Source organism: Poecile atricapillus, chromosome 37, assembly GCF_030490865.1.
Source record: "Poecile atricapillus isolate bPoeAtr1 chromosome 37, bPoeAtr1.hap1, whole genome shotgun sequence".
Classification (NCBI taxonomy): domain Eukaryota; kingdom Metazoa; phylum Chordata; class Aves; order Passeriformes; family Paridae; genus Poecile; species Poecile atricapillus.
The window spans coordinates 2697739-2720211 of NC_081285.1; the positions used below are offsets into that span (position 1 = coordinate 2697739).

The following is a 22473-nucleotide window of genomic DNA, read 5'->3' on the forward strand; positions in this document are numbered from 1 at the left end:
TGGGGCAGCACTTCCGGTCTGGCGGCCACTTCCGGTCCGCCGTTCCTGTGTTCCCCCCTCCCCCCGCGGCTCCCGCGGCTGAAAGTTCCGGGAGTCGCAAGAAAGATTCCCCCCCCCCCCCCCCGGCTTGGGAATCCCAAAATTCCCGTTTTTTATTTGGTTTTATTTCGTGTTTTATCAAAACTCCGCGTGGCGCCTCGCCTCCCCCCCCCCCCCAACACCCCCCCGGGTCGCTGGGGGGGGGACCCGGCTTTGCCCCCTCCCCCAAAGAGGGGGGGAGGGGTCCCCACCCCCCCCCCCAGAACCCCCGGGGGTGGGGGAGGGGCGGGTAAAGGGGGGGAGGGGGCGCGGGGGGGGGGGGGCGCACGCAGAGCCTTGGTCCCCAACCCCCCCCCCTCGACACGACCCCCACCCAAATTCGGGAGGGGAACTCCAATTTAGAGGGGTCAGAGCCCCAAAACCCCTCCAATTTGGGGAGGGGGATGCCCCCATTTAGGGGGGTCAGAGCTCCCAGAAACCTCCCCAATTTAGGGAGGGGGCAAAGCCACCCCCAAGCCTCAAATCTGGGGGCTCAGAGACCCCAAACTCCCCCCAAATTTGGGGTAAGATGGAGGGGGGGGCTCAATCCTCATTTTGCAGGGGGTCTCACCCCTCATTTTGGGGACCCCAACCCCGAATTTGGGGGAATCTCACCTCTCATTTTGGGGGGGTCTCACCTCTCATTTTGGGGGATTCTACCCCCCCCCACCCTCAATTCTGGGCTCCTCAAACAGCAGCGGTTGCTGGGGGGTTTTTGGGGGGGGGATTTGGGATTTTTTGGGGGGCTCTGGGGGGGCCCGAGGGCTTTGGAGGGATTTGGGGAGGGGGTCCGGGGGCCCCCCCCGTCCATTATCGCAGGGAGATGCTCCAGTCGGCCCCGATGGGGACCCCCGGGCGCCGCAGGGTCAGCACCGAGCGCTCGGGGTCGTGCTGGAACTGCAGCGGGGTCTGGGAACCGTCTGGGGAACACGAAATTCCAACTCAGGAACCCCAAATTCCAGCTCAGGGACCCCAAATTCCAGCTCAGCGACTCCCAAAAACCCCTCAGGAAACCATAAAACCCCTGAGGAACCCTAAAAGTCCAGCTCACGGACCCCGAAACCCCATCAGGAACCCAAAATACTCCTCAGGAACCACAAGTTCACCCCTAAGGGACCCTGAACTCCCCTCAGGGACCCTGAATTCCTCTCAGGGACCCCAAATTCTCTCAGAGACAACAAAACCCCCTCAGAGATCCCAAATCCACACTCAGGGACCCCAAAAACCCCTCAGGAGCCCCAAAACCTCCTCAGGATCCCCCAAAATCCCTCCCCGGCTCTCCCCTCAGCAGGCCGTCCTCAGCAGGCCGCTCTCTGGCCGCCCCACCCCCAGGATGACCCCTCCAAAACCTCCCACAGAAACCCCCAAAATCCACCCCAAAACCCCCCAAAATCCACCCTAAAACCCCCCAAAATCCACCCTAAAACCCCCCAAACCCCCCCCCAAATGCCCCCTCACCGTGGGCGGTCAGCAGGGCGCTCTCTGGCCGCCCCACCCCCAGGATGACCACTCGCTCCAGCCAGGCCGGGCTGGACATGGACCCGCGGGGGTCAGCGGAGCTGGGGGGGACACGGAGGTCACTGGGGGGGTCACAACCCCCCAAAATTCCCCCTAGACCCCTCAACCCCATCACAGACAGGGCCCAGGAGAAACAGGGGGGTTGGGTTGGTCCTAAGGGAGGGTTTGAGGGCATTTTTGGGGTATTTTGGGTACCTGGCCATGAGGTTGTTTTGGGAGGTATTTTTCAATATTCTGATTACTTTTGGGCCAGATTTTCCCCTCACGTTTCCCGCCTTTTTTCTCCCCTCACGTTTCCCGCCTTTTTTCTCCCCTCACGTTTCCCGCCCTTTTTCTCCCCTCACGTTTCCCGCCTTTTTTCTCCCCTCATGTTTCCCGCCGTTTTTCTCCCCTCACGTTTCCCGCCCTTTTTCTCCCCTCACGTTTCCCGCCCTTTTTCTCCCCTCACGTTTCCCGCCCTTTTTCTCCCCTCACATTTCCCGCCCTTTTTCCCCTTTGGTTTTGGGGCGTTTTGGGTACCTGGCTGTGAGGGTTCCCAGGAAGTGTTTTGGGGCAGTTTTGGGGAGTATTTTAGGGTATTTTTAAGATATTTTTGGGTACCTGGCTGTGAGGGTGCCCAGGGGCTGTTTTGAGGTGAGTTTTTGGGATATTCTGTGATATTTTAAGGTACTTCTAGGGTATTTCGGGGCTCCTGGCAGTCAGGGTGTCCAGAGGCTGTTTCTGGCTGGGTTTCTGGGATATTTTAGTGCTGTTTTTGGGATACTTTGTGTACCTGGATGTGAGGGTGCCGTTGGCGAAGTGGAACTGCCGGTGCAGGAATTCGTTTTTGGTGGCGTAGTCGAAGCTGATCCCATCATCCAGGTAAAGCTCCCCCTGCGCTGTGCCCTGCAGGATAAAAAAGGGGTTTTTTTAGGGGTCCCAGGGGGGGTTTTGGGAGGTTTGGGGGGGTCCCAGGAGGGTTTGGGGGGCTCATGAAGGGTTTGGAGGAGTCCTGGGGGACAAATGAGGGGTCTGGGGGTGTCTCAGAGGGGTTTTGGGGTCTCTGGAGGGGGGGTTTGGGGTGCCTGGAGGAGTTTTGAGGTCCCCACACTCACCTGAGGGGGTTTTTGGGGTCCCTGCACCCACCTGAGGGGGTTTTTGGGGTTCCCACATTCACCTGAGGAGCTTTTTGGGGTCTCTGCATTCACTCGAGGGGGTTTTTGGGGTTCCCACACTCACCCGAGGGGGTTCTTGGGTTCCCGCACTCAACTGAGAGGTTTTTGGGGTCCCTGCACACACCTGAGGGGGTTTTTGGGGTTCCCACACACACCTGAGGGGGTTTTTGGGGTCCCTGCACCCACCTGAGGGGGTTTTTGGGGTTCCCACACTCACCTGAGGGGTTTTTGGGGTCCCCACATTCACCTGAGGAGCTTTTTGGGGTCTCTGCATTCACTCGAGGGGGTTTTTGGGGTTCCCACACTCACCTGAGGGGGTTTTTGGGGTCCCTGCACTCACCTGGGGGCTCAGGGCCACGTAGAGGGTGAAGGGGTCGCCCTTCATGGCCTCGGTGGAGCGGCGAGGCCGGTCCTGGCGCGGGATCACCGTCCCTCCCCGCTGGAACACCGGGATCTGGGGGGCACAGGGGGGCTCAGCACCCCAAAAACCCCAAAAAAACCCCAAATCCCTCCAAACCCCACCCCCCAAAAAAAAACCCCAAATCCCTCAGGTCACCCCCAGTGCTTGGAGGTGATTTTTACCACAGTATTCCCCCACTGGAACACAGGGATCTGGGGCAGGGATCCAGGAGGTTTTTGGGGTCTCCAGAGGAATTTTTGGGTCTCCATGGAAGTTTTGGGGTCTCCAGGGAGGTTTCTGGGGTCCCAACCCCCTCCCCAAACCCCCTTGAGTCCCCCCAAATCCCCCCCAAAGTACCCACGGTGCTGAGGGTGACGGGCACCACCTTCCCCATGCAGGAACAGGGGGATCAGGGGAGGATTTTGGGGTGTCCAGGGATAATTTTGGGGTGTCCAGGGGGAGTTTTAGGGTCTCCTGGGGGTTCTGGGGTCCCAGACCCTCCCCCAAACCCCTTGAGCCCCCCCAAAAACCCACGGTGCTGAGGGTGACGGGCACATAGAGGGTCTGGGGTGCCCGGTGCTGCTCATGGGTCTCATCATCGTACCAGACCTGGGGACGGAAATTTGGGGTTCAGGGGCGTCCTGCACCCCAAAAAAAACCCTAAAAAAGACCCCAAAGCCCCCCAAAACCCCTCACTCACCTCTCCCTCCCCGGGCAGGTACACGTGGACCCCGCGGGCGCCTGCCTCCGTCACGGGGTGCACCAGCAGCACCCGGTCTGGGGGGCAGCGAGGAGTCAGCCAGGGGAAACCCCAAAAATGACCCCAAAAGGGATCCTAAGAGGGGTCAGGGACCCCAAAAAGGGAGTCAGGGACCCTAAAAAGGGTCAGGGACTCCCCCTCACCGATCAGGTACTGGTCATCCATGGCGAAGGTGTGGGGGTCATCCGGGAATTCCATCCACAGGGGCCTGGGGGGACAGCGGGGTTTGGGGTCAGGGGGCATTTTGGGGGTTTGGGGTCAGGGGTTTTGGGGGCATTTTGGGGGTTTGGGGTCAGGGGTTTTGGGGGCATTTTGGGGGTTTGGGATCAGGGGTTTTGGGGCATTTGGGATCAGGGGTTTTGGGGGCATTTTGGGGAGTTTGGGATCAGGGGTTTTGGGGGCATTTTCAAGGGTTTGGGATCAGGGGTTTTGGGGGCATTTGGGATCAGGGGTTTTGGGGGCATTTTCAAGGGTTTGGGATCAGGGGTTTTGGGGCATTTTGGGGAATTTGGGTCAGCAGGGTTTGGGGTCAGGGGGGGTTTGGGGTCAGAGGTTTGGGCTTGGGGAATTTGGGGTTATCCTGGATGGATTTAGGGTCACCCAGGCGGGTTTTTGGGGCGGATTTGGGGTTTTTGGGGTCGCACACCTCATGACGGGGACTCCCTGGCGGTGGCAGCGGTAGAAGGCCGTGTACCAGGTGGGGATCAGGGCGTAGCGGCGCCGCAGGGCGGCTCTGACCATGTCCAGGTGCTCGGGGCGCAGCAGCCACGGCTCGCGCCGCGCCGTGTCCAGGTGAGCGTGGGCGCGGAAGAAGGGCTGGAACGCCCCGGCCTGGTACCAGCGCACCTGCAGCTCCGGGCCCGGGTTCTTGAAAAAGCCGCCCACGTCCGCTGGACACGGCACCGGGGGCGGGAGTGAGACTGGATACCGGGACTGGTGCTGATCCCAGCCTGGTCCTGATCCCAGCCTGGATCCTGAGCCTGGTCATGGTCCTGATCCCAGCCTGGATCCTGAGCCTGGTCATGGTCCTGATCCCAGCCCAGAGCCTGATCCCAGCCTAGATCCTGAGCCTGGTCATGGTCCTGATCCCAGCCCAGAACCTGATCCCAGCCTGGATCCTGAGCCTGGTCCTGACCCTGATCCCAGCCTGGATCCTGAGCCTGGTCCTGACCCTGATCCCAGCCCGGATCCTGAGCCTGGTCCTGATCCTGATCCCAGCCTGGATCCTGAGCCTGGTCCTGGTCCCGATCCCAGCCCAGATCCTGAGCCTGGTCCTGACCCTGATCCCAGCCCGGAGCCTGATCCCAGCCCAGATCCTGAGCCTGGTCCTGACCCTGATCCCAGCCCGGAGCCTGATCCCAGCCCGGATCCTGAGCCTGGTCCTGACCCTGATCCCAGCCCAGAGCCTGATCCCAGCCTGGATCCTGAGCCTGGTCCTGACCCTGATCCCAGCCCGGATCCTGAGCCTGGTCATGGTCCTGATCCCAGCCCGGATCCTGAGCCTGGTCCTGACCCTGATCCCAGCCCAGAGCCTGATCCCAGCCCAGAGCCTGATCCCAGCCTGGATCCTGAGCCTGGTCCTGATCCTGATCCCAGCCTGGATCCTGAGCCTGGTCATGGTCCTGATCCCAGCCCGGAGCCTGATCCCAGCCCAAATCCTGAGCCTGGTCCTGATCCTGATCCCAGCCCAGATCTTGATCTCAGCCCAGATCCTGATCCCAGCCTGGATCCTGATCCCAGCCCAGATCCTGAGCCTGGTCCTGGTCCCGATCCCAGCCCAGATCCTGATCTCAGCCCAGATCCTGATCCCAGCCCGGATCCTGAGCCTGGTCCTGGTCCCGATCCCAGCCTGGATCCTGGTCCTGGTCCCAACCCTGATCCCAGCCTGGATCCTGGTCCTGGTCCCAACCCTGATCCCAGCCCGGACCCTGATCCCAGCCTGGATCCTGATCCCAGTCTGGATCCTGGTCCTAATCCTGGTCCTGATCCTGGTCCCAACCTTGATCCCATTCCTGATCCTGGTCCCAACTCTGATCCTAAATCCTGGACCTAAACCCATTCCCAAACCTGATCCTAATCCTGACCCCATTCCCAGTCCCTGATCCCATTCCCTATCCCACATCCCAACCCCTGACCCCAATCCCAGTATTCCCAGTATTCCCAGTGCTCCCAGTTTGGCTCACCCCTGCAGAAGGCCAGCCCGAAGCTCAGGCACATGGGGATAGACGGAGACCCCTGACCCCATTTGCCATCCCATAACCCAATCCCTGACCCCAATCCCAGTGCTCCCAGTATTCCCAGTGCTCCCAGTGCTCCCAGTTTGGCTCACCCCCGCAGAAGGCCAGCCCGGCCAGCCCGAAGCTCAGGCACATGGGGATGGAGATCCGCAGATGATCCCACTCGGCCGTGTTGTCCCCGGTCCAAACCGCGCCTGGGGGGGTTTGGGGGGATTCAGGGGGGGGTTCCCCTCCATCCTGGGATTCCCCTGAATTCCAGGATTTGCCCAAAATCCCGGGATTTCACCCCAATCCTCACCGTAGCGCTGGGAGCCGGCGAAGAAGGCGCGGCCGAGCACGAAGGGCCGGAGCCGCCCCCCCGAGCGCCGGATCTGCCCCTCGGCCGTGGCTTTTTGCTGGCAACGGGAAAAACGGGCTCAGCCACCCCAAAACCGACCCCAAAACTGACCCCAAAGGGCTCGGGGGGGAAATTAAGGGGGAATTGGGGGGGTATGAGATGGTTTGGGGGTCCTAAAGGGGCTCGGGGGGTCTTGAAGGGATTTGGAGGGAAATTAAGGGGGAGTTTGGGGGGTATGAGATGGTTTGGGGAGTCCAAAAAGGGATTTGGGGGGTCCTAAAAGGGGTTTGGGGGATTCTAAAGGGGTTTGGGGGATCCTAAAGGGGTTTGGGGGATCCTAAAGGGGTTTGGGGGGGTCCTAACAGGGTTTGGAGGATCCTAAATGGGTTTGGGGGATCCTAAAGGGGTTTGGGGGATCCTAAAAGGGTTTGAGGGGTCTTGAAGGGATTTGGGGGGAAATGAATGGGGAATTGGAGGGAAATTAAATGGTTTGGGGAGTCCTAAAAGGGGTTTGGGGGGGTCCTAAAAGGGTTTGGGGGATCCTAAAAGGGTTTGGAGGATCCTAAAGGGGTTTGGGGTGGTCCTAACAGGGTTTGGAGGATCCTAAAAGGGTTTGGGGGATCCTAAAGGGGTTTGGGGGATCCTAGAGGGGTTTGGGGGGCCTTGAAGGGATTTGGGGGGAAATGAATGGGGAATTGGAGGGGTCCAGAAGGGGTTTGGGAGGGTCCTAAAGGGGTTTGAGGGTCTCTGGGAGGTCAGGATTTTTTGGGGTCCCTGTGGGGATTTCGGGGGTGTCCCTGAGGGGGGGATTTTGGCAGATTTTGGGGAGGGGTCTCACCACGTAGAGCCCGTAGAGGTTGTGCAGCTCGCGGTGCTCCCAGCCCCCGAAGTGCCGCGCGTCCTTGTGCATCGTCACCTCGGGGCCGCTGAACACCGACGGCTCGTTCATGTCGTTCCACGTGAACAGCGCCTCCGTGGAGCCCTGGGGGGACCCCAAAAATATTGAGGGGGGTGGTCCTGAACCCCACATCCCCCACCCCCCACCAAGGGATCCCCAAATTCAGGGGACGGTGTCACCCAAAGCCAAGGCGGGGTCTCCAAAAAGGCAAAAATTTGTGGGGGTCCCCTAAAACTCCAGGGAGGGGCTTGAGGCTCAGGAGGGCCCCAAAAATCAGTGGGGAAACCCCAAAAATATGGGAGGGGTCCTAAAACCTCCGGAGGGGTCCCCAAAGACCCCCCCAAAAAGATGGGGGGGGTCTCCAAGGGGAGGAGGAAAAGCCGCAAGGGGAGGAGAGTGAGGGGGGAAAAAGGGTGGGGAGGGGAATTTGGGGGGGGTCCCAGGGTTCCGGGGGGGTCTGAGAATGCTTTGAAGGGGATCCCGGGGCTCTGGGGGGGTCTGACAGAGATTTGGGGGGGTCTGACCAGGATTTTGGGGGGTCCCCACCTCGTACTGGTCGAAGGCAAACATGTTGGCCCACCACTCGCGCATCTCGGGGTTTGTGAAGTCGGGGTACGCCGAGGAGCCTGGGGGGGACCGGGAGGAGCTTGTGACCCCCTTGGAGACCCCAAAACCACCCCAAAAACCACCCAAAACCCCCTAAAACCCCCCAAAAACCACCCCAAAACCCCCCCAGACCCCACTGACTGAACCAACACCAGCCTTTGTAGCTGTTACCACCCTTGGTCTTGATGTGGAGCTCCACGAGCACCCACCGCCCCCCCAAAAAAAACCAAAAAAATCCCAAAAAAAACCCCAAATCCCCAAAAAAAACCCCCCCAAATCCCCTTCAGGACCCCCAAAGCCCCCCAGCCCCACTGACCGGGCCAGCACCAGCCCTCGTAGTCGTTGCCATCCTTGGTTTTGACGTAGAGGCCGCGCGCCCGCAGCTCCGAGTACACGCGGTACCCCCCGTCCACCTTGATGTGGGGGTCCACGATGCTGACCATCTGTGGGGCCGTGTCCAGGGGGGGTCAGCGACCCAGGGAACCTTCCCAAACTCCCCAGTTCCCATTCCAGATCCCAATCCCAATCCCAATGTCTGATTCCAACCCCATTGTCCATTTTCTATCCCCCAAACCCCCATTCCCCACCCCAGCCCCGTTCCTGTTCCCAATCCCATTCCCAACTGACCCCAAACCCCAATTCCACTCCCAGTCCCATCCCAAATCCCACCCTGCATCTCTGGGCTCTCCAGCTTCGGGAATTCTGCAGGATCCCAACCCAAACCCACCCCAAACCCATTCCCACCCCATTCCCATCCCCACCCTGCATCTCTGGGCTCTCCAGGAGCTCCAGGAATTCTGCAGGATCCCACCCCAAACCCATTCCCGTCCCCACCCTGCGTTTCTGGGCTCTCCAAGAGCTCCAGGAGCTCTGGGAATTCTGCAGGATCCCACCCCAAACCCACCCCAAACCCATTCCTGCCCCATTCCCATCCCTACCCTGTGTTTCTGGGCTCTCCAGGAATTCTGCAGGATCCCATCCCAAACCCGTTCTCGCCCCATTCCCATCCCCACCCTGCATTTCCATGCCGCCAGGTGTTCCAGGAGCTCCAGGAATTCTGCAGGATCCCATTCCTGCCCCATTCCCATCCCCACCCTGCATTTCTGGGCTCTCCAGGAGCTCCAGGAATTCTGCAGGATCCCACCCCAAACCCATTCCCGTCCCCACCCTGCGTTTCTGGGCTCTCCAAGAGCTCCAGGAGCTCTGGGAATTCTGCAGGATCCCACCCCAAACCCACCCCAAACCCATTCCTGCCCCATTCCCATCCCCACCCTGCGTTTCCGTGCCGCCAGGTGCTCCAGGAGCTCCAGGAATTCTGCAGGATCCCACCCCAAACCCATCCCAAACCCATTCCCATCTCCACCCTGCATTTCTGGGCTCTCCAGCTCTGGGAATTCCACCCCAAACCCATTCCTGCCCCATTCCCATCCCCACCCTGCGTTTCCGTGCCGCCAGGTGCTCCAGCATCCCGCGGGGGTTGGGGAATTTGGCGGGGTCCCAGGTGAAGTAGCGCTTGCCGTCGGCGTGCTCGATGTCCAGCCACAGCACGTCCAGGGGCAGCTCGTGCTCCTCGAATCCCCTCTCCACCGCCTCCACGTCCGCCTCGTCCTGGTAATTCCAGCGGCTCTGGTGGTAGCCCAGGGAGAAGAGGGGCGGCAGCGCCTGCGTGCCTGGGCAGGGGGGCAAAAACGCCGTGAGACCCCCCAAAAACGGCCCTAAAAACGGGTGTGGGGTGGGGGGGATGGCAGGAATCCCATGGGAGAGCCCTGAAAGTGGGAATGGGGTGGAAATCCCCCATGGAATAGCCCTGAAAGTGGGAATGGGGTGAAAATCCCTGGGAAATATCCCTGAAAGTGGGAATGGGGTGGAAATCCCATGGAATAGCCCTGAAAATGGGAATAGGGTGGAAATCCCCTGGGGAAATAGCCCTGGAAGTGGGAATGGGGTGGAAATCCCATGGAATAGCCCTGAAAACGGGAATGGGGTGGAAATCTCCTGAAAATAACTCTGGAAGTTAAAATGGAGTGGAAATTCCCTGGAAATATCCCTAAAAGTTAAAATGGAGTGCAAAACTCCTGAAAATAATCCTAAATTTAAAATGGGGTGGAAATCCCATGAAAACATCCCTAAAAGCAGGGTGTAAATCCTTTGGAAATAACCCTAAAAGTAAAAATGAAGTGAAAATCCCTTGAAACTATCCCTGAAAGCGGAAATAGAGCGGAAATCGCCTGGAAATAATCCTAAAACCAGGAACAGGGTGCAAATCCCTTGGAAATAAATCTAAGGGTGAAAATGGGGTGAAAATCCCTTAAAAACATCCCTGAAAGCGAGAACGAGGTGAAAAAATCTCTAAAAATAACCCTAAAAAGAGGAAAGGGGCTGGAGCAAAGCTGAGAAATAATCCCAAAAATCTCTCTAAAAGCAGGAAAGGGGCAATCCAGGAGGGGCTGAAGGATTCCCGGTGTTCCCAGCCAGCGTCCCGTACCGGTCAGCCTCCCGTACTGCGCCGTGACGTCGGCGGGGCCCGGCCCCAGCAGCAGGAAGACGTCGATGACGCCGCTCTCGGACATCCAGCGCACCTCGGTCTGGGGGGTCTCGCCCCCTCCCTGCATGTAATCCAGGAGCTTCCCAAAAAGGGTCTGGGGGGGTGGGAGAGGGGGGGGTCAGGGATGTTAAATTCCCGCTGGAGTAACTGGGCAGCCTCACAAAGCTCACCCAAAACCAGCCCAAAGATTCTCTACTCTTGGATCTTCCCAGGGATGGCCACACAGGATCCCCCAAACCCACCCAGGACCCCCCAAACCTCCCCCCCAATCCCCCTTCCAGGACCTTTCCTGCCATGTTGGAGTCAATGTCCACCCAGGAGCCCCCCAAACCCCCCCAAACCTCCCCCCCAATCCCCCTTCCAGGACCTTTCTGGCGGTATTGGAGCCAATGTCCACCCGGGACCCCCTCAAACCCCCCCAGAACACCCCCAAATCCCCTTCCAGGACCTTTCCAGCCATGTTGGAGCCGATGTCCACCCGGGACCCCCTCAAACCCCCCCAGAACACCCCCAAATCCCCTTCCAGGACCTTTCCAGCCGTGTTGGAGCTGATGTCCACCCAGGACCCCCCCAGAACCCCCCCAATCCCCCTTCCAGGACCTTTCCGGCCGTGTTGGAGCCAATGTCCACCCAGGACCCCCCCAGAACCCCCCCAATCCCCCTTCCAGGACCTTTCCAGCCGTGTTGGAGCCAATGTCCACCCAGGTCTCGGCAGCGTTGAGCCAGAAGAGGCCGAGGCTGAGGCGGGGCCGGTGGGCGAGCAGCAGCGGCACGGAGCCGTACAGAGCCATGGGCGTGAACAGCTCGTACTGGAACACGTCCAGGTTGTACAGGCGGTACGGGTCACCCCCCCTGGGGACACGGGGACAGCTCAGGGACACCCCCATGAGCTCAGGGTGTCACTGTCACCCACCCTGGGGACACGGGGACAGCTCAGGGACATGGGGATGGCTCAGGGTGTCACTGTCACCCCCCCTGGAGACACGGGGACAGCTCAGGGGGTCACTGTCACCCCCCCTGGAGACACGGGGACAGCTCAGGGACAGCCCCACGGGCTCAGGGGGTCACTGTCACCCCCCCTGGGGACACAGGGACAGCTCAGGGGGTCACTGTCACCCCCCCTGGGGACACGGGGACACGGCTCAGGGACACCCCCATGAGCTCAGGGGGTCACTGTCACCCCCCCTGGGGACACGGGGACAGCTCAGGGACACGGGGACAGGCTCAGGGTGTCACTGTCACCCCCCTGGGGACACGGGGACAGCTCAGGGGGTCACTGTCACCCCCCCTGGGGACACGGGGACAGCTCAGGGACACCCCCATGGGCTCAGGGTGTCACTGTCACCCCCCCTGGGGACACGGGGACAGCTCAGGGACATGGGGACAGCTCAGGGTGTCACTGTCACCCCCCCTGGGGACACGGGGACAGCTCAGGGACACGGGGACAGGCTCAGGGGGTCACTGTCACCCCCCCTGGGGACACGGGGACAGCTCAGGGACATGGGGACAGCTCAGGGACACGGGGACAGCTCAGGGACACCCCCATGGGCTCAGGGTGTCACTGTCACCCCCCCGGGGACACGGGGACACGGCTCAGGGACACCCCCACAGGCTCAGGGTGTCACTGTCACCCCCCCTGGGGACACGGGGACACAGCTCAGGGACATGGGGACAGCTCAGGGGGTCACTGTCACCCCCCCTGGGGACACGGGGACAGCTCAGGGGGTCACTGTCACCCCCCCTGGGGACACGGGGACAGCTCAGGGGGTCACTGTCACCCCCCCTGGGGACACGGGGACAGTTCAGGGGGTCACTGTCACCCCCCCTGGGGACACGGGGACAGCTCAGGGACACGGGGACGGGCTCAGAGACACCCCCATGGGCTCAGGGTGTCACTGTCACCCCCTTGGGGACACGGGGACAGCTCAGGGACATGGGGATGGCTCAGGGACACCCCCATGAGCTCAGGGTGTCACTGTCACCCACCCTGGGGACACGGGGACATGGCTCAGGGACATGGGGACGGCTCAGGGGGTCACTGGGGACATCAGGGACACCTCCACAGGCTCAGGGGGTCACTGTCACCCTCCTTGGGGACACAGGGACACCCCCATGGGCTCAGGGACACCCCAAACGGGCTCAGGGGGTCACTGGGGACATCAGGACACCCCCACAGGCTCAGGGTGTCACTGTCACCCCCTGGGGACATCAGGGACACCCCCACGGGCTCAGGGTGTCACTGTCACCCCCTGGGGACATCAGGGACACCCCCACAAGCTCAGGGTGTCACTGTCACCCCCTGGGGACATCAGGGACACCCCCACGGGCTCAGGGTGTCACTGTCACCCCCTGGGGACATCAGGGACACCCCCACGGGCTCAGGGTGTCACTGTCATCCCTCGCAGTCACTGTCACCCCCACGCAGCATTGCTGCTGCTGCTGCCACCCCGCTGCTGTCACTGTCACTGTCACCCCCCAGCGTCACCGTCCTCCCACGGTGACACCGCCCCCTCAGTGCCACTGTCACCCCCCATCTCCCTCCTGTAACCTCACATCCCAGTGTCCCCAATGTCCCCAGAATGTCCCCAATGTCTCACAATGTCCCCACAATGTCCCCAGTGTCCCCACAACGTCCTCACAATGTCCCCAGTGTCCCCACAATGTCCACAATGTTCCTGGTATCCCCAATGTCCCCATAATGTCCCCGGGTGTCCCCAGTGTCCCCCCAATGTCCCCATGTCCCCAATGTCCCCACAATGTCCCCAAAATGTCCCCAATGTTCCTGGTATCCCCAGTGTCCCACAACGTCCCCGGGTGTCCCCAATGTCCCCCCAATGTCCCCATAATGTCCCCAATGTCCCCAATGTCCCCCCAATGTCCCCATAATGTCCCCAATGTCCCCACAATGTCCCCGGTGTCCCCACAATGTCCCCAATACCCCAGATGTCCCCACAATGTCCCTGGTATCCCAAATGTTCCCACAATGTCCCCGATGTCCCCACAATGTCCCCAATGTCCCCACAATGTCCCCAATGTCCCCCTGCTGTCCCCGCTCACTCGGTGGGGCGCAGCCGCAGGTTGTCGGCGTGCTCGGGGATGCCGTAGACGTGCTCGAATCCGGGCAGGGAGAAATCCAACCCCACTGAGGTGGGTCCTGTGGGGAAATGGGGGGGTCACAGGGGTCCCCCCGTGTCCCCCGCCACGTCCCCAGCTGTCCCCAGGTGTCCCCAGCTGTCCCCAGGTGTCCCCAGCTGTCCCCAGGTGTCCCCACCGTAGGGTTTGCTGTCCGTGTGCGTCTTGAACGTCTCCTCCCACGCCCCTGGCTCCTCCTCGGGCTCTGCCGGGGGCTCCACGGGCTGGAGGGGGGAAATCCTGTCAGGAATGGGGGAGACCCCTCCCCAAAATAGGGGGGGGGGCTGTATTTGGGGTGTCCCAGCCCAGTGTCCCCCCCCTGTCCCTGTCACCTTCTCGCTCTGGGTGCTGCCAGCGCCGTCCTCGGGGCTCTCCTGCGCCGCCCCCTCCTCGCCCGGGGGGTCCTTGGGGGGGTCCCTGTGGGAATTTGGGGTCCTGGGGTGCCCCAAAGGGGGGGCGGGGGGGCGACAGGGACAGGGGGCACCCCCAGGAGCCCCAATTTCGGGGGGATCTGGACCCCCCCCAGCTGCTCCTGCCCACTCTGGGGGGGGGGATCTCCCCCTTTTTGGGGTGCACAGACCCCCCCTGGCTGCACCTGACCCTTCAATTTGGGGGGGCACAGACCCCCCCCAGCTGCTCTGGCCCCCTCCCCAATTTTGGGGGCCAGGGGGACCCCTCCAAGCCGCTCCTGCTCCCCGATTTTGGGGGGATTTGAAGCCCCCCCGGCTGCTCCTGCTCCCTCCCACCGTGACAAGGAGGGGAAGGGGGGTGGGGATCCCTTTTTGAGGGGGGGTCCGGGGTGGGTGGGGGGCGCAGAGACGGCAGCGATTCCATGGATTTACCTACGGAAAAGGCTCTTGATCTTATCCCACACAGAACTAACTTTATCCGCCAGACTGGGGGTGGGGGGCACCAAAACAGAAACACAGAGAGTCAGCGCCGCCCCCCCGGCCCGCGGGGACCCCCCCTCGGATTGGGGGGGGGGGCGACCCCCGACCCCCCCTCTGTGCTTGGGGGGGACACCCCCCACCCCCCCTGCTGCAACCAAAGGTCTGGGGGGCAAATTTGGGGTTTTTTTGGGTTTTATTTGGAGTTTTTGGGGTTTTTTTGTGAGTTTTTTAGGGTTTTTTTCTGTGAGTTTTTTGGGGTTTTTTGAGGGTTTTTTTGTGAGTTTTTGGGGCATTTTTTTGGGTTTTTTGGGGGAGTTTTTTGAGTTTTTTGGGGTTTTTTGGGGGGTTTTATTTGGAGATTTTTTTAGGTGTTTTTTGGGTGGTTTTTTGGGGGTTTTTTGGGGGGGGTTTTTGGGTCACTCACGAGTCCCGGCGGCGTCGCTGGTGCTCGAAGACGAGGAGGCCGCGGGCGTTGACGCTGCAGAGCAGCTCCCGGCCCCGCAGCAGGTCCAGGCGGAACGGGCGCTCTGTCACCAGCAGCCGGTGTCCCCCGGGGCCCAGGGACAGCTCCAGGGTGGCCTCGTCACGGGCTGTCACCTCCAGCCTGGGGACAGCCGAGTTTGGGGGGGGTGGGAGCGCCCCAGAGCGCCGGGACCCCCACCCCACCTGCGCTGGGGGACAGCAGCTAAAGGGGGTGGCTGTGACACCCCTGTGTCCCCTGTCCCCTCTTGGGGGTGGCTGTGACACCCCTGTGTGCCCTGGTGACACCTCTGTGTCCCCAGTCCCCTCTCAGCGGTGGCTGTGACACCCCTGTGTCCCCTGTCCTCTCTTGGGGGTGGCTGTGACACCTCTGTGTCCCCTGGTGACACCTCTGTGTCCCCTGTCCTCTCTTGGGGGTGGCTGTGACACCTCTGTGTCCCCTGGTGACACCTCTGTGTCCCCTGTCCCCTCTCAGCGGTGGCTGTGACACCTGTCCCCAGTGTCCCCTCACCTCTCGGCAGGTGGCTGTGACCCCCCAGTGTCCCCAGTGTCCCCAATGTCCCCAGTGTCCCCAGTGTCCCCTCAGCTCTCGGCAGGTGGCTGTGACCCCCCAGTGTCCCCAGTGTCCCCAGTGTCCCCTCACCTCTCGGCAGGTGGCTGTGACCCCCAATGTCCCCAGTGTCCCCTCACCTCTCGGCAGGTGGCTGTGACCCCCCAGTGTCCCCAATGTCCCCTCACCTCTCGGCAGGTGGCTGTGACCCCCAATGTCCCCAGTGTCCCCAGTGTCCCCAGTGTCCCCTCACCTCTCGGCAGGTGGCTGTGACCCCCAATGTCCCCAGTGTCCCCTCACCTCTCGGCAGGTGGCTGTGACCCCCCAGTGTCCCCAATGTCCCCTCACCTCTCGGCAGGTGGCTGTGACCCCCAATGTCCCCAATGTCCCCTCACCTCTCGGCAGGTGGCTCTCCCAGCAGCACGTCGGGCACCTGGAAGCGGGGCCGGAGCGGGGCGAGCTCCTGGATGCGCAGACGCGTCACGTTCCCGGTGAGACCCCACACCTCCAGCAGCAGCGGCACCTGCGGGGGGACAGCGTCACCTGGGGCATGGGGACATGGGGACAGGGTCACCTGGGGCATGGGGACATGGGGACATGGGGACAGTGTCACCTGGGGCATGGGTACAGGGGGACAGGGTCACCTGGGGCATGGGAACATGGGGACAGGGTCACCTGGGGCATGGGAACATGGGGACAGCGTCACCTGGGGCATGGGGATGTGGGGACAGGGTCACCTGGGCCATGGGGACATGGGGACAGGGTCACCTGGGGCATGGGGACAGGGGGACAGCGTCACCGGGGACATGGGGACAGCGTCACCTGGGGCATGGGGACATGGTGACAGCGTCACCGGGGACATGGGGACAGGGGGACAGGGTCACCTGGGGGATGGGGACACACAGACAGGGTCACCTGGGAGCCCCCACACCTCCAGCAGTGGTGGCACCCACACAGGGGGGACAGGGACAAGGCCAGCTGGGCATGGGGACACACGGACAGCGTCACCCCAGACACCTGGGACACCTGGACACGGTCACCTGGACAGCCCCAGGGTCACCCACACCTGGACAGAGCCACCTGGACAGCCCCAGGGTCACCCACACCTGGACAGCCCCAGGGTCACCCACACCTGGACAGAGTCACCTGGACAGCCCCAGGGTCACCCACACCTGGACAGAGCCACCTGGACAGCCCCAGGGTCACCCACACCTGGACAGCCCAGGGTCACCCACACCTGGACAGAGCCACCTGGACAGCCCAGGGTCACCCACACCTGGACAGAGCCACCTGGGGGCCTCATCTGGGGTGAAGGGAGGGACATGGGGTCACCTGGGGGTCACCCCACCTGCAGAGGTTGGGGACACAGGAGCAGGGGTCAGCCCTGGGGTCACACACACCTGGGACAGGTGGGACACGGCCAAATGTCACCAAACCTTGGCCAAGTAGGGACAGCGGCCAGGTGGCACCTGGACATCTGGGACACGGGGTCAGGGACACAGTGACCCCTCTGTGACCTGGGTGACCTCAGTGACCAGCTGGACACAATGACCTGTAACCCCTACAGGGTGACCAGCTGGACACAGTGACCCTGTGACCCTGACCAGAGTGACCAGCTGGACACAGTGACCCTGTGACCCTCACCAGAGTGACCAGCTGGACACAGTGACCTGTGACCCTGTGACCTCTCCAGGGTGGACACAGTGACCCAGTGACCCCTCCAGGGTGGACACAGTGACCCTGTGACCCTCACCAGAGTGACCAGCTGGACACAGTGACCCTGTGACCCCTCCAGGGTGACCAGCTGGACACAGTGACCCTGTGACCCTCACCAGAGTGACCAGCTGGACACAGTGACCCTGTAACCCTGACCAGAGTGACCAGCTGGACACAGTGACCCTGTGACCCTCACCTGGGTGGACACAGTGACCCTGTGACCCCTCCAGGGTGGACCCTGTGACCCTCACCAGAGTGACCAGCTGGACACTGTGACCCTGTGACCCCTCCTGAGTGACCAGCTGGACACTGTGACCCTGTGACCCTCACCTGGGTGACCTCGTTGACCAGCTGGATCTTGGCCACATCGGGGCCGAGCTCCAGCGACTCCAGCAGTGCCCGGTACGGGGAATTCCCGGGCTGGATCCGCCGCTGCCGCCTGCAGGGGAGGGGGACAGGGGGGGCCACGGGCCCTGAGTGACCCCCCCGGGCCGCGCCGCCCCCTCCCCAGCCGCGCCCCCCGCTCCCCACACCTGCAGAAGCCGCTCTGCTCACACGTCTTGAAATTGCTGCGGTCGACGGCCAGCGCGGCCCCAAGGCACAGGGTCACCCACAGCGGCCACCTGGGGGGCACGGGGGGGGGATCAGTGACCCCAAAAACACCCGGAGACCCCCCCAAACCCACCTGGGGGGCACGGGGGGCTCAGAGACCCCAAAAACACCCGGAGACCCCCCCCCAAACCCACCTGGGGGACACGGGGGGGGATCAGTGACCCCAAAAACACCCCGAGACCCCCCCCCAAACCCACCTGGGGGGCGCAGGGCGGGATCAGTGACCCCAAAAACACCTGAGACCCCCCCCAAACCCACCTGGGGGGCACGGGGGGGGGATCAGTGACCCCAAAAACACCCAAGAACCACCCAAACCCACCTGGGGGACAGGAGGGGGCTCCGAGACCCCAAAAACACACGGAGAACCCCCCAAACCCACCTGGGGGGCACCTGGACACCCCAAACCCCACTGAGCTGGGCACGGGGGGGTTCGAGAGCCCCCAAATCCCATCAGGGGGGCGCGGACCCCAAAAAGCAGCGGGGAGGACATGGGGGGGCACTGGGGGGGGTCAGAGCCGGGGCAGGGACCCCCCCAAACCCGCGGTGGGGGCACAGGGACCCCCCAAGCCCAGCTTTGGCAGCACGGGGGGCACGGGGGGGAGGTCACGGAGCAGATTCGGGGGGTCCCGGGGGGCTTTGGGAGAGGGGGGGGGTCCCACAGGGGTTGGGGAGGGGTCGGGGGTGTGAGGGGGGCTGGGCCGCAGCCCAGGCCCGAGGCCTCGGGGGGGGTCCCCGGCGCCCAAGGCCCGGCCGGGGGGTCCCGGGGAGGGTCCCGGGGGGTTTTTGGGGCGGGGGTCCCATGGGGGGGGTCGGGTGTGGCCCCGGGGGGTCCCACAGGGGGTGAGGGGGGGGGGGTCAGGCCCCTGGCGCGCGCTCACCGCCCCGGCGCCGCCGCCATCTTGGATCCGGCCTGACCCTTGACCCCGCCCCCGGCCCGACGCCGACGCTTCCCATTGGCTGAGGTGAGCCCCGCCCCCCGCCCCGCCCCGGACACGCCTCCCGCGGAGTTCCCGCCTTACCTGGTTGCCGGGGAGACGGAGGCCCCGCCCTCTTCGTGCTGTGATTCGCCTGTGAGACTTGAGCGATGGCAGCGCAACCCAATCAGAGCGCGGCTCGGGCAAGAGGCGGAAGGAAAACCCAATGAAAGGGCGGGAACGCTGAGTGACACACCAGTACGCCAATCAGAACGCTGCTTCCGCCCGGTGCCCCGCCCCCGAGGGCTTCCCTAGCAACGCCCCGCCTTTGTGCTCATGGCAACCACCGCCCTGGCGACCGCGGCCCGCCCTTTCCCGAAGAGCCAATCAGCAGCGCGCATTCGTGAGTGGCGGCAATCTCAGCCAATCAGCAATCGTCTCTGACGCTGCTCGGCAGGGTGACATTGAGTGACGGGTTAGTTAACCAATGAGAGCGGAGCGACCGGCTCGCCAGCCCGCCAATCAGCGCTTGGGGGCGGGGCGTCGGCAGGCCGCGGCTTTGTGGTGAGCGGGGCCGGGGGCGCTGGGGGGGAACTGGGACAAACTGGGCCAAACTGGCCTGGACCGGGGCCAAGCGGGACTCGTGGGGCCACGCTGGGAGAGACTGGGGCTCACTGGGGCTCAGCAGGACTGACTGGGGTGGGCCCCGTTGGGATTGAGTGGGTCCCGATGGGTGACACAGGGCCAGACCGGCACTGACTGAGGGGGGGCCCCAGCGGTTCTGACCGAGCTCTACTGGGATCGACTGGGCCGCACTGGGACCCCCCAACTGCAGCAGCTCCTCCCCAAGGCTCCCCTCCATCCCCCCCAGGAATTCCGGGGTCACCGATCCCCCTTTTCCTCACCCCCAGCCCCTTTTGTCACCCCCCGGGATCCCAAACCGCTGATCCTCCCTTTCCCCTCCCCACTTCCATCACTCCCAGCCCCACAGAAGTTCCCTGAGCGCTGATCCCACATTTTCCCATTTTTCCCCCCATTTTCCCATCCCCATGGAGCTCCCAGAGCCCTGACCCCGCTCTAATCCCCATTTTTCCCGATTTCTCCCCATCCCGATGGAATTCCCGGAGCAGATTCCCCATTTTCTCTGTTTCTTCCCCAATTTTCCCCATTTCCCCACAGCCCGCTGAAGTTCCCTGAGCACTAACCCCCCATTTTCCTCTATTTCTCCCCATTTTTCCCCCTCCAGCCCCAAGGAGTTCCCCGAGCACTGATTTCCCATTTCTCCCTATTTTTTTCCCTCCATTTTTCCCCTCTTTCCCCACAGCCCGATGGAATTCCCTGAGCACCGACTGCCCTTTTCTCCCTGATTTTTCCCTGTTTTTTTCCCCTTTTTCCTCGCATCCCAATGAAATTCCCTGAGCACTGATTTTCCATTTCTCCCTGGTTTTACCCCCATTTTCCCTCCTCCTTTCCCGCAGCCCGATGGAGCTCCCTGACCACTGTGCCCATTTTCCCCCTCATTTTCCCGTTTTTTCCTCCTCTTTCTTGCAGTCCGATGGAATTCCCAAAGCACTGACTGCCCATTTCCCCCTCATTTTCCCCATTTTTCCCCTCTTTCCTCAGCCCGATGGAATTCCCAAAGCACTGATTGCCCGTTTTCCCCTCTTTCCGCAGCCCAATGGAATTCCCTGAGCACTGACAACCCATTTTTCCCCATTTTCCCCCTCACTTTCCCCTGATTTTCCCCTCTTTCCTCAGCCCGGTGGAGTTCCCCGAGCACTGATTGCCCATTTTCCCCCTCATTTTCCCCCTCATTTTCCCCATTTTTCCCTCTTTCCTCAGCCCGATGGAGTTCCCCGAGCACTGACAGCTCATTTCTCCCCATTTTCCCCATTTTTCCCTCTTTCCTCAGCCCGATGGAGTTCCCCGAGCACTGACAGCTCATTTCTCCCCATTTTCCCCTGATTTTTCCCCATTTTCCCCTCTTTCCTCAGCCCGATGGAGTTCCCCGAGCACTGATTGCCCATTTTCCCCCTCATTTTCCCCTGATTTTTCCCCTCTTTCCTCAGCCCGATGGAGTTCCCCGAGCACAGCCGGCAGCTGCTGCGGGGGCTGCGGGAGCAGCGCTCCCGGGGGATCCTGTGCGACTGCACGGTGCTGGTGGGCACCGCTCCGTTCCCGGCGCACCGGGCCGTGCTGGCCGCCTGCAGCTCCTTCTTCCACCTGTGCTACGCCGAGCCGGGCGGCGCAGGAGGGGCTCGGGGGGCCGTGGTGGCCCTCAACAGCGACATCGTCACGGCCCCGGCCTTCGCGCTGCTGCTGGAGTTCATGTACGAGGGGCGGCTGGCGCTGGCGGCCCCGCTGGAGGACGTGCTGGCCGCCGCCAGTTACCTGCACATGAACGACGTGGTCAAGCTGTGCAAGAAGAAGCTGCAGGCGCGGGGCCCGGCCGAGGCCGACAGCACCAAACGCGAGGAGGACGCCCCCAGCCCGCCCCCGCCGCAGCCCCCGCCGCAACCCCCGCAGCCCCCGCCGGCCGAGGCGGCCGCACCGCCGGAGCCGCCGCTGGTGGACGCGGCTGACACCACCCAGCCCGGGGTTGGGGGCGAGCGACCCCCGCCCAGCCCCAGCAGCTCCAGCGAGGCCGCGCCGGGCCCCGGAGCCGCCCCTCCGCCGGTTCCCTGGGCCGCGCCCCCCGCCCCGGCCGGTGCCATCAAGACCGAGGCCATCGTCATCTCGGACGAGGAGCCCGACGGCGCCCGCCGCCCCCCCGCGCCCCCTCCCCCGCCGCCGCCGCCGCCGCCGCCTCCCCCGGCCCGAGCGGCGGCGTTTGGGGAGGGGGCGGCGCTGGCCCCGGCGCTGGGGGGGCTGCGGGAGCCGCTGTTCCTGGCGCCGCTGGAGCCCCGCGGGGGGTTCGGGCTGTTCGCCGAGGAGGCCCCGACGTGTCCCACGTGCGGGAAGACGTTCTCGTGCTCGTACACGCTCCGGCGCCACGCCACCGTGCACACCCGGGAGCGGCCCTACGAGTGCCGCCACTGCCTGCGCTCCTACACGCAGTCCGGGGACCTGTACCGGCACGTCCGCAAGGCCCACAGCCACGGCGGGCCCGCCCGCGGCCCCCGCGACCCCGCCCGCGACGGCGACAACCCGCCCTGACCGCCGCACCCGCCCGGGGCGCGGGGAGGGACCGAGCGGAGCGGGCGGCAACGGCGGGGCTTGGAGCGGCCGGCGGGATGGGGACACCCGACCTGACCGGGACGGCGACACCTGCACGGCCCTGGGCTACCGGAACCGTGACACCTGCCCTGGGCTACCGGGACTGCGACACCTGCCCCTGGGCTACCGGAACCGTGACACCTGCACGGCCCCGAGCCACCGGGACTGCAACACCTGCCCTGGCCGGACCGCGGCACCTGCATGGCCCTGGGCTACCGGGACCCCCGGGATCGCGACACCCGCTGTGGCCGGGCCCCGCCCCGGGGGGTGACCGCGCTGCTCGGGACCCCCGGGACACCGGGACCGTCCCACGGGGAACCGGAGGGGCGGGTGGGCGTGGTCTCGGGGTGGGCGTGGCCTCGCGCGGGTGTACGGGGGGATCACGAGCCAATAAAGCGACGCTGGACACGGGCGGTGGGCGGAGCCTGAA

General features: G+C 63.3%; 2 protein-coding genes across 3 annotated transcripts; one reads left to right on the top strand and one right to left on the bottom strand.

The window, feature by feature from the left end:
- Window positions 1-369: 369 nt before the first annotated feature.
- On the bottom strand, window positions 370-18860 carry GANAB (glucosidase II alpha subunit). 2 transcript variants are annotated; one of them, XM_058861541.1, is made up of 25 exons: window positions 18792-18860; window positions 17835-17924; window positions 17632-17740; window positions 15981-16108; window positions 14980-15159; window positions 14508-14561; window positions 13998-14082; window positions 13805-13889; window positions 13591-13687; window positions 11205-11385; window positions 10474-10627; window positions 9423-9658; window positions 8305-8431; window positions 7929-8008; window positions 7323-7466; window positions 6446-6542; window positions 6240-6341; window positions 4557-4800; window positions 4054-4118; window positions 3851-3927; window positions 3685-3759; window positions 3091-3204; window positions 2369-2481; window positions 1537-1637; window positions 370-998 (listed from the first exon to the last, which is right to left on the bottom strand). In XM_058861541.1, the coding sequence occupies exons 1-25, from the start codon at window positions 18809-18811 to the stop codon at window positions 889-891; spliced, it is 2868 nt and encodes a 955-aa protein (XP_058717524.1). In that variant the 5' UTR covers window positions 18812-18860; the 3' UTR covers window positions 370-888. The 2 variants fall into 2 exon arrangements, with proteins under 2 accessions (XP_058717524.1, XP_058717525.1); XM_058861542.1 differs by lacking the exon at window positions 14508-14561.
- A 137-nt stretch (window positions 18861-18997) lies between these two features.
- On the top strand, window positions 18998-22265 carry ZBTB3 (zinc finger and BTB domain containing 3). Its single transcript, XM_058861572.1, has 2 exons — window positions 18998-19391; window positions 20897-22265. The coding sequence occupies exons 1-2, from the start codon at window positions 19315-19317 to the stop codon at window positions 21981-21983; spliced, it is 1164 nt and encodes a 387-aa protein (XP_058717555.1). The 5' UTR covers window positions 18998-19314; the 3' UTR covers window positions 21984-22265.
- Window positions 22266-22473: the final 208 nt, after the last annotated feature.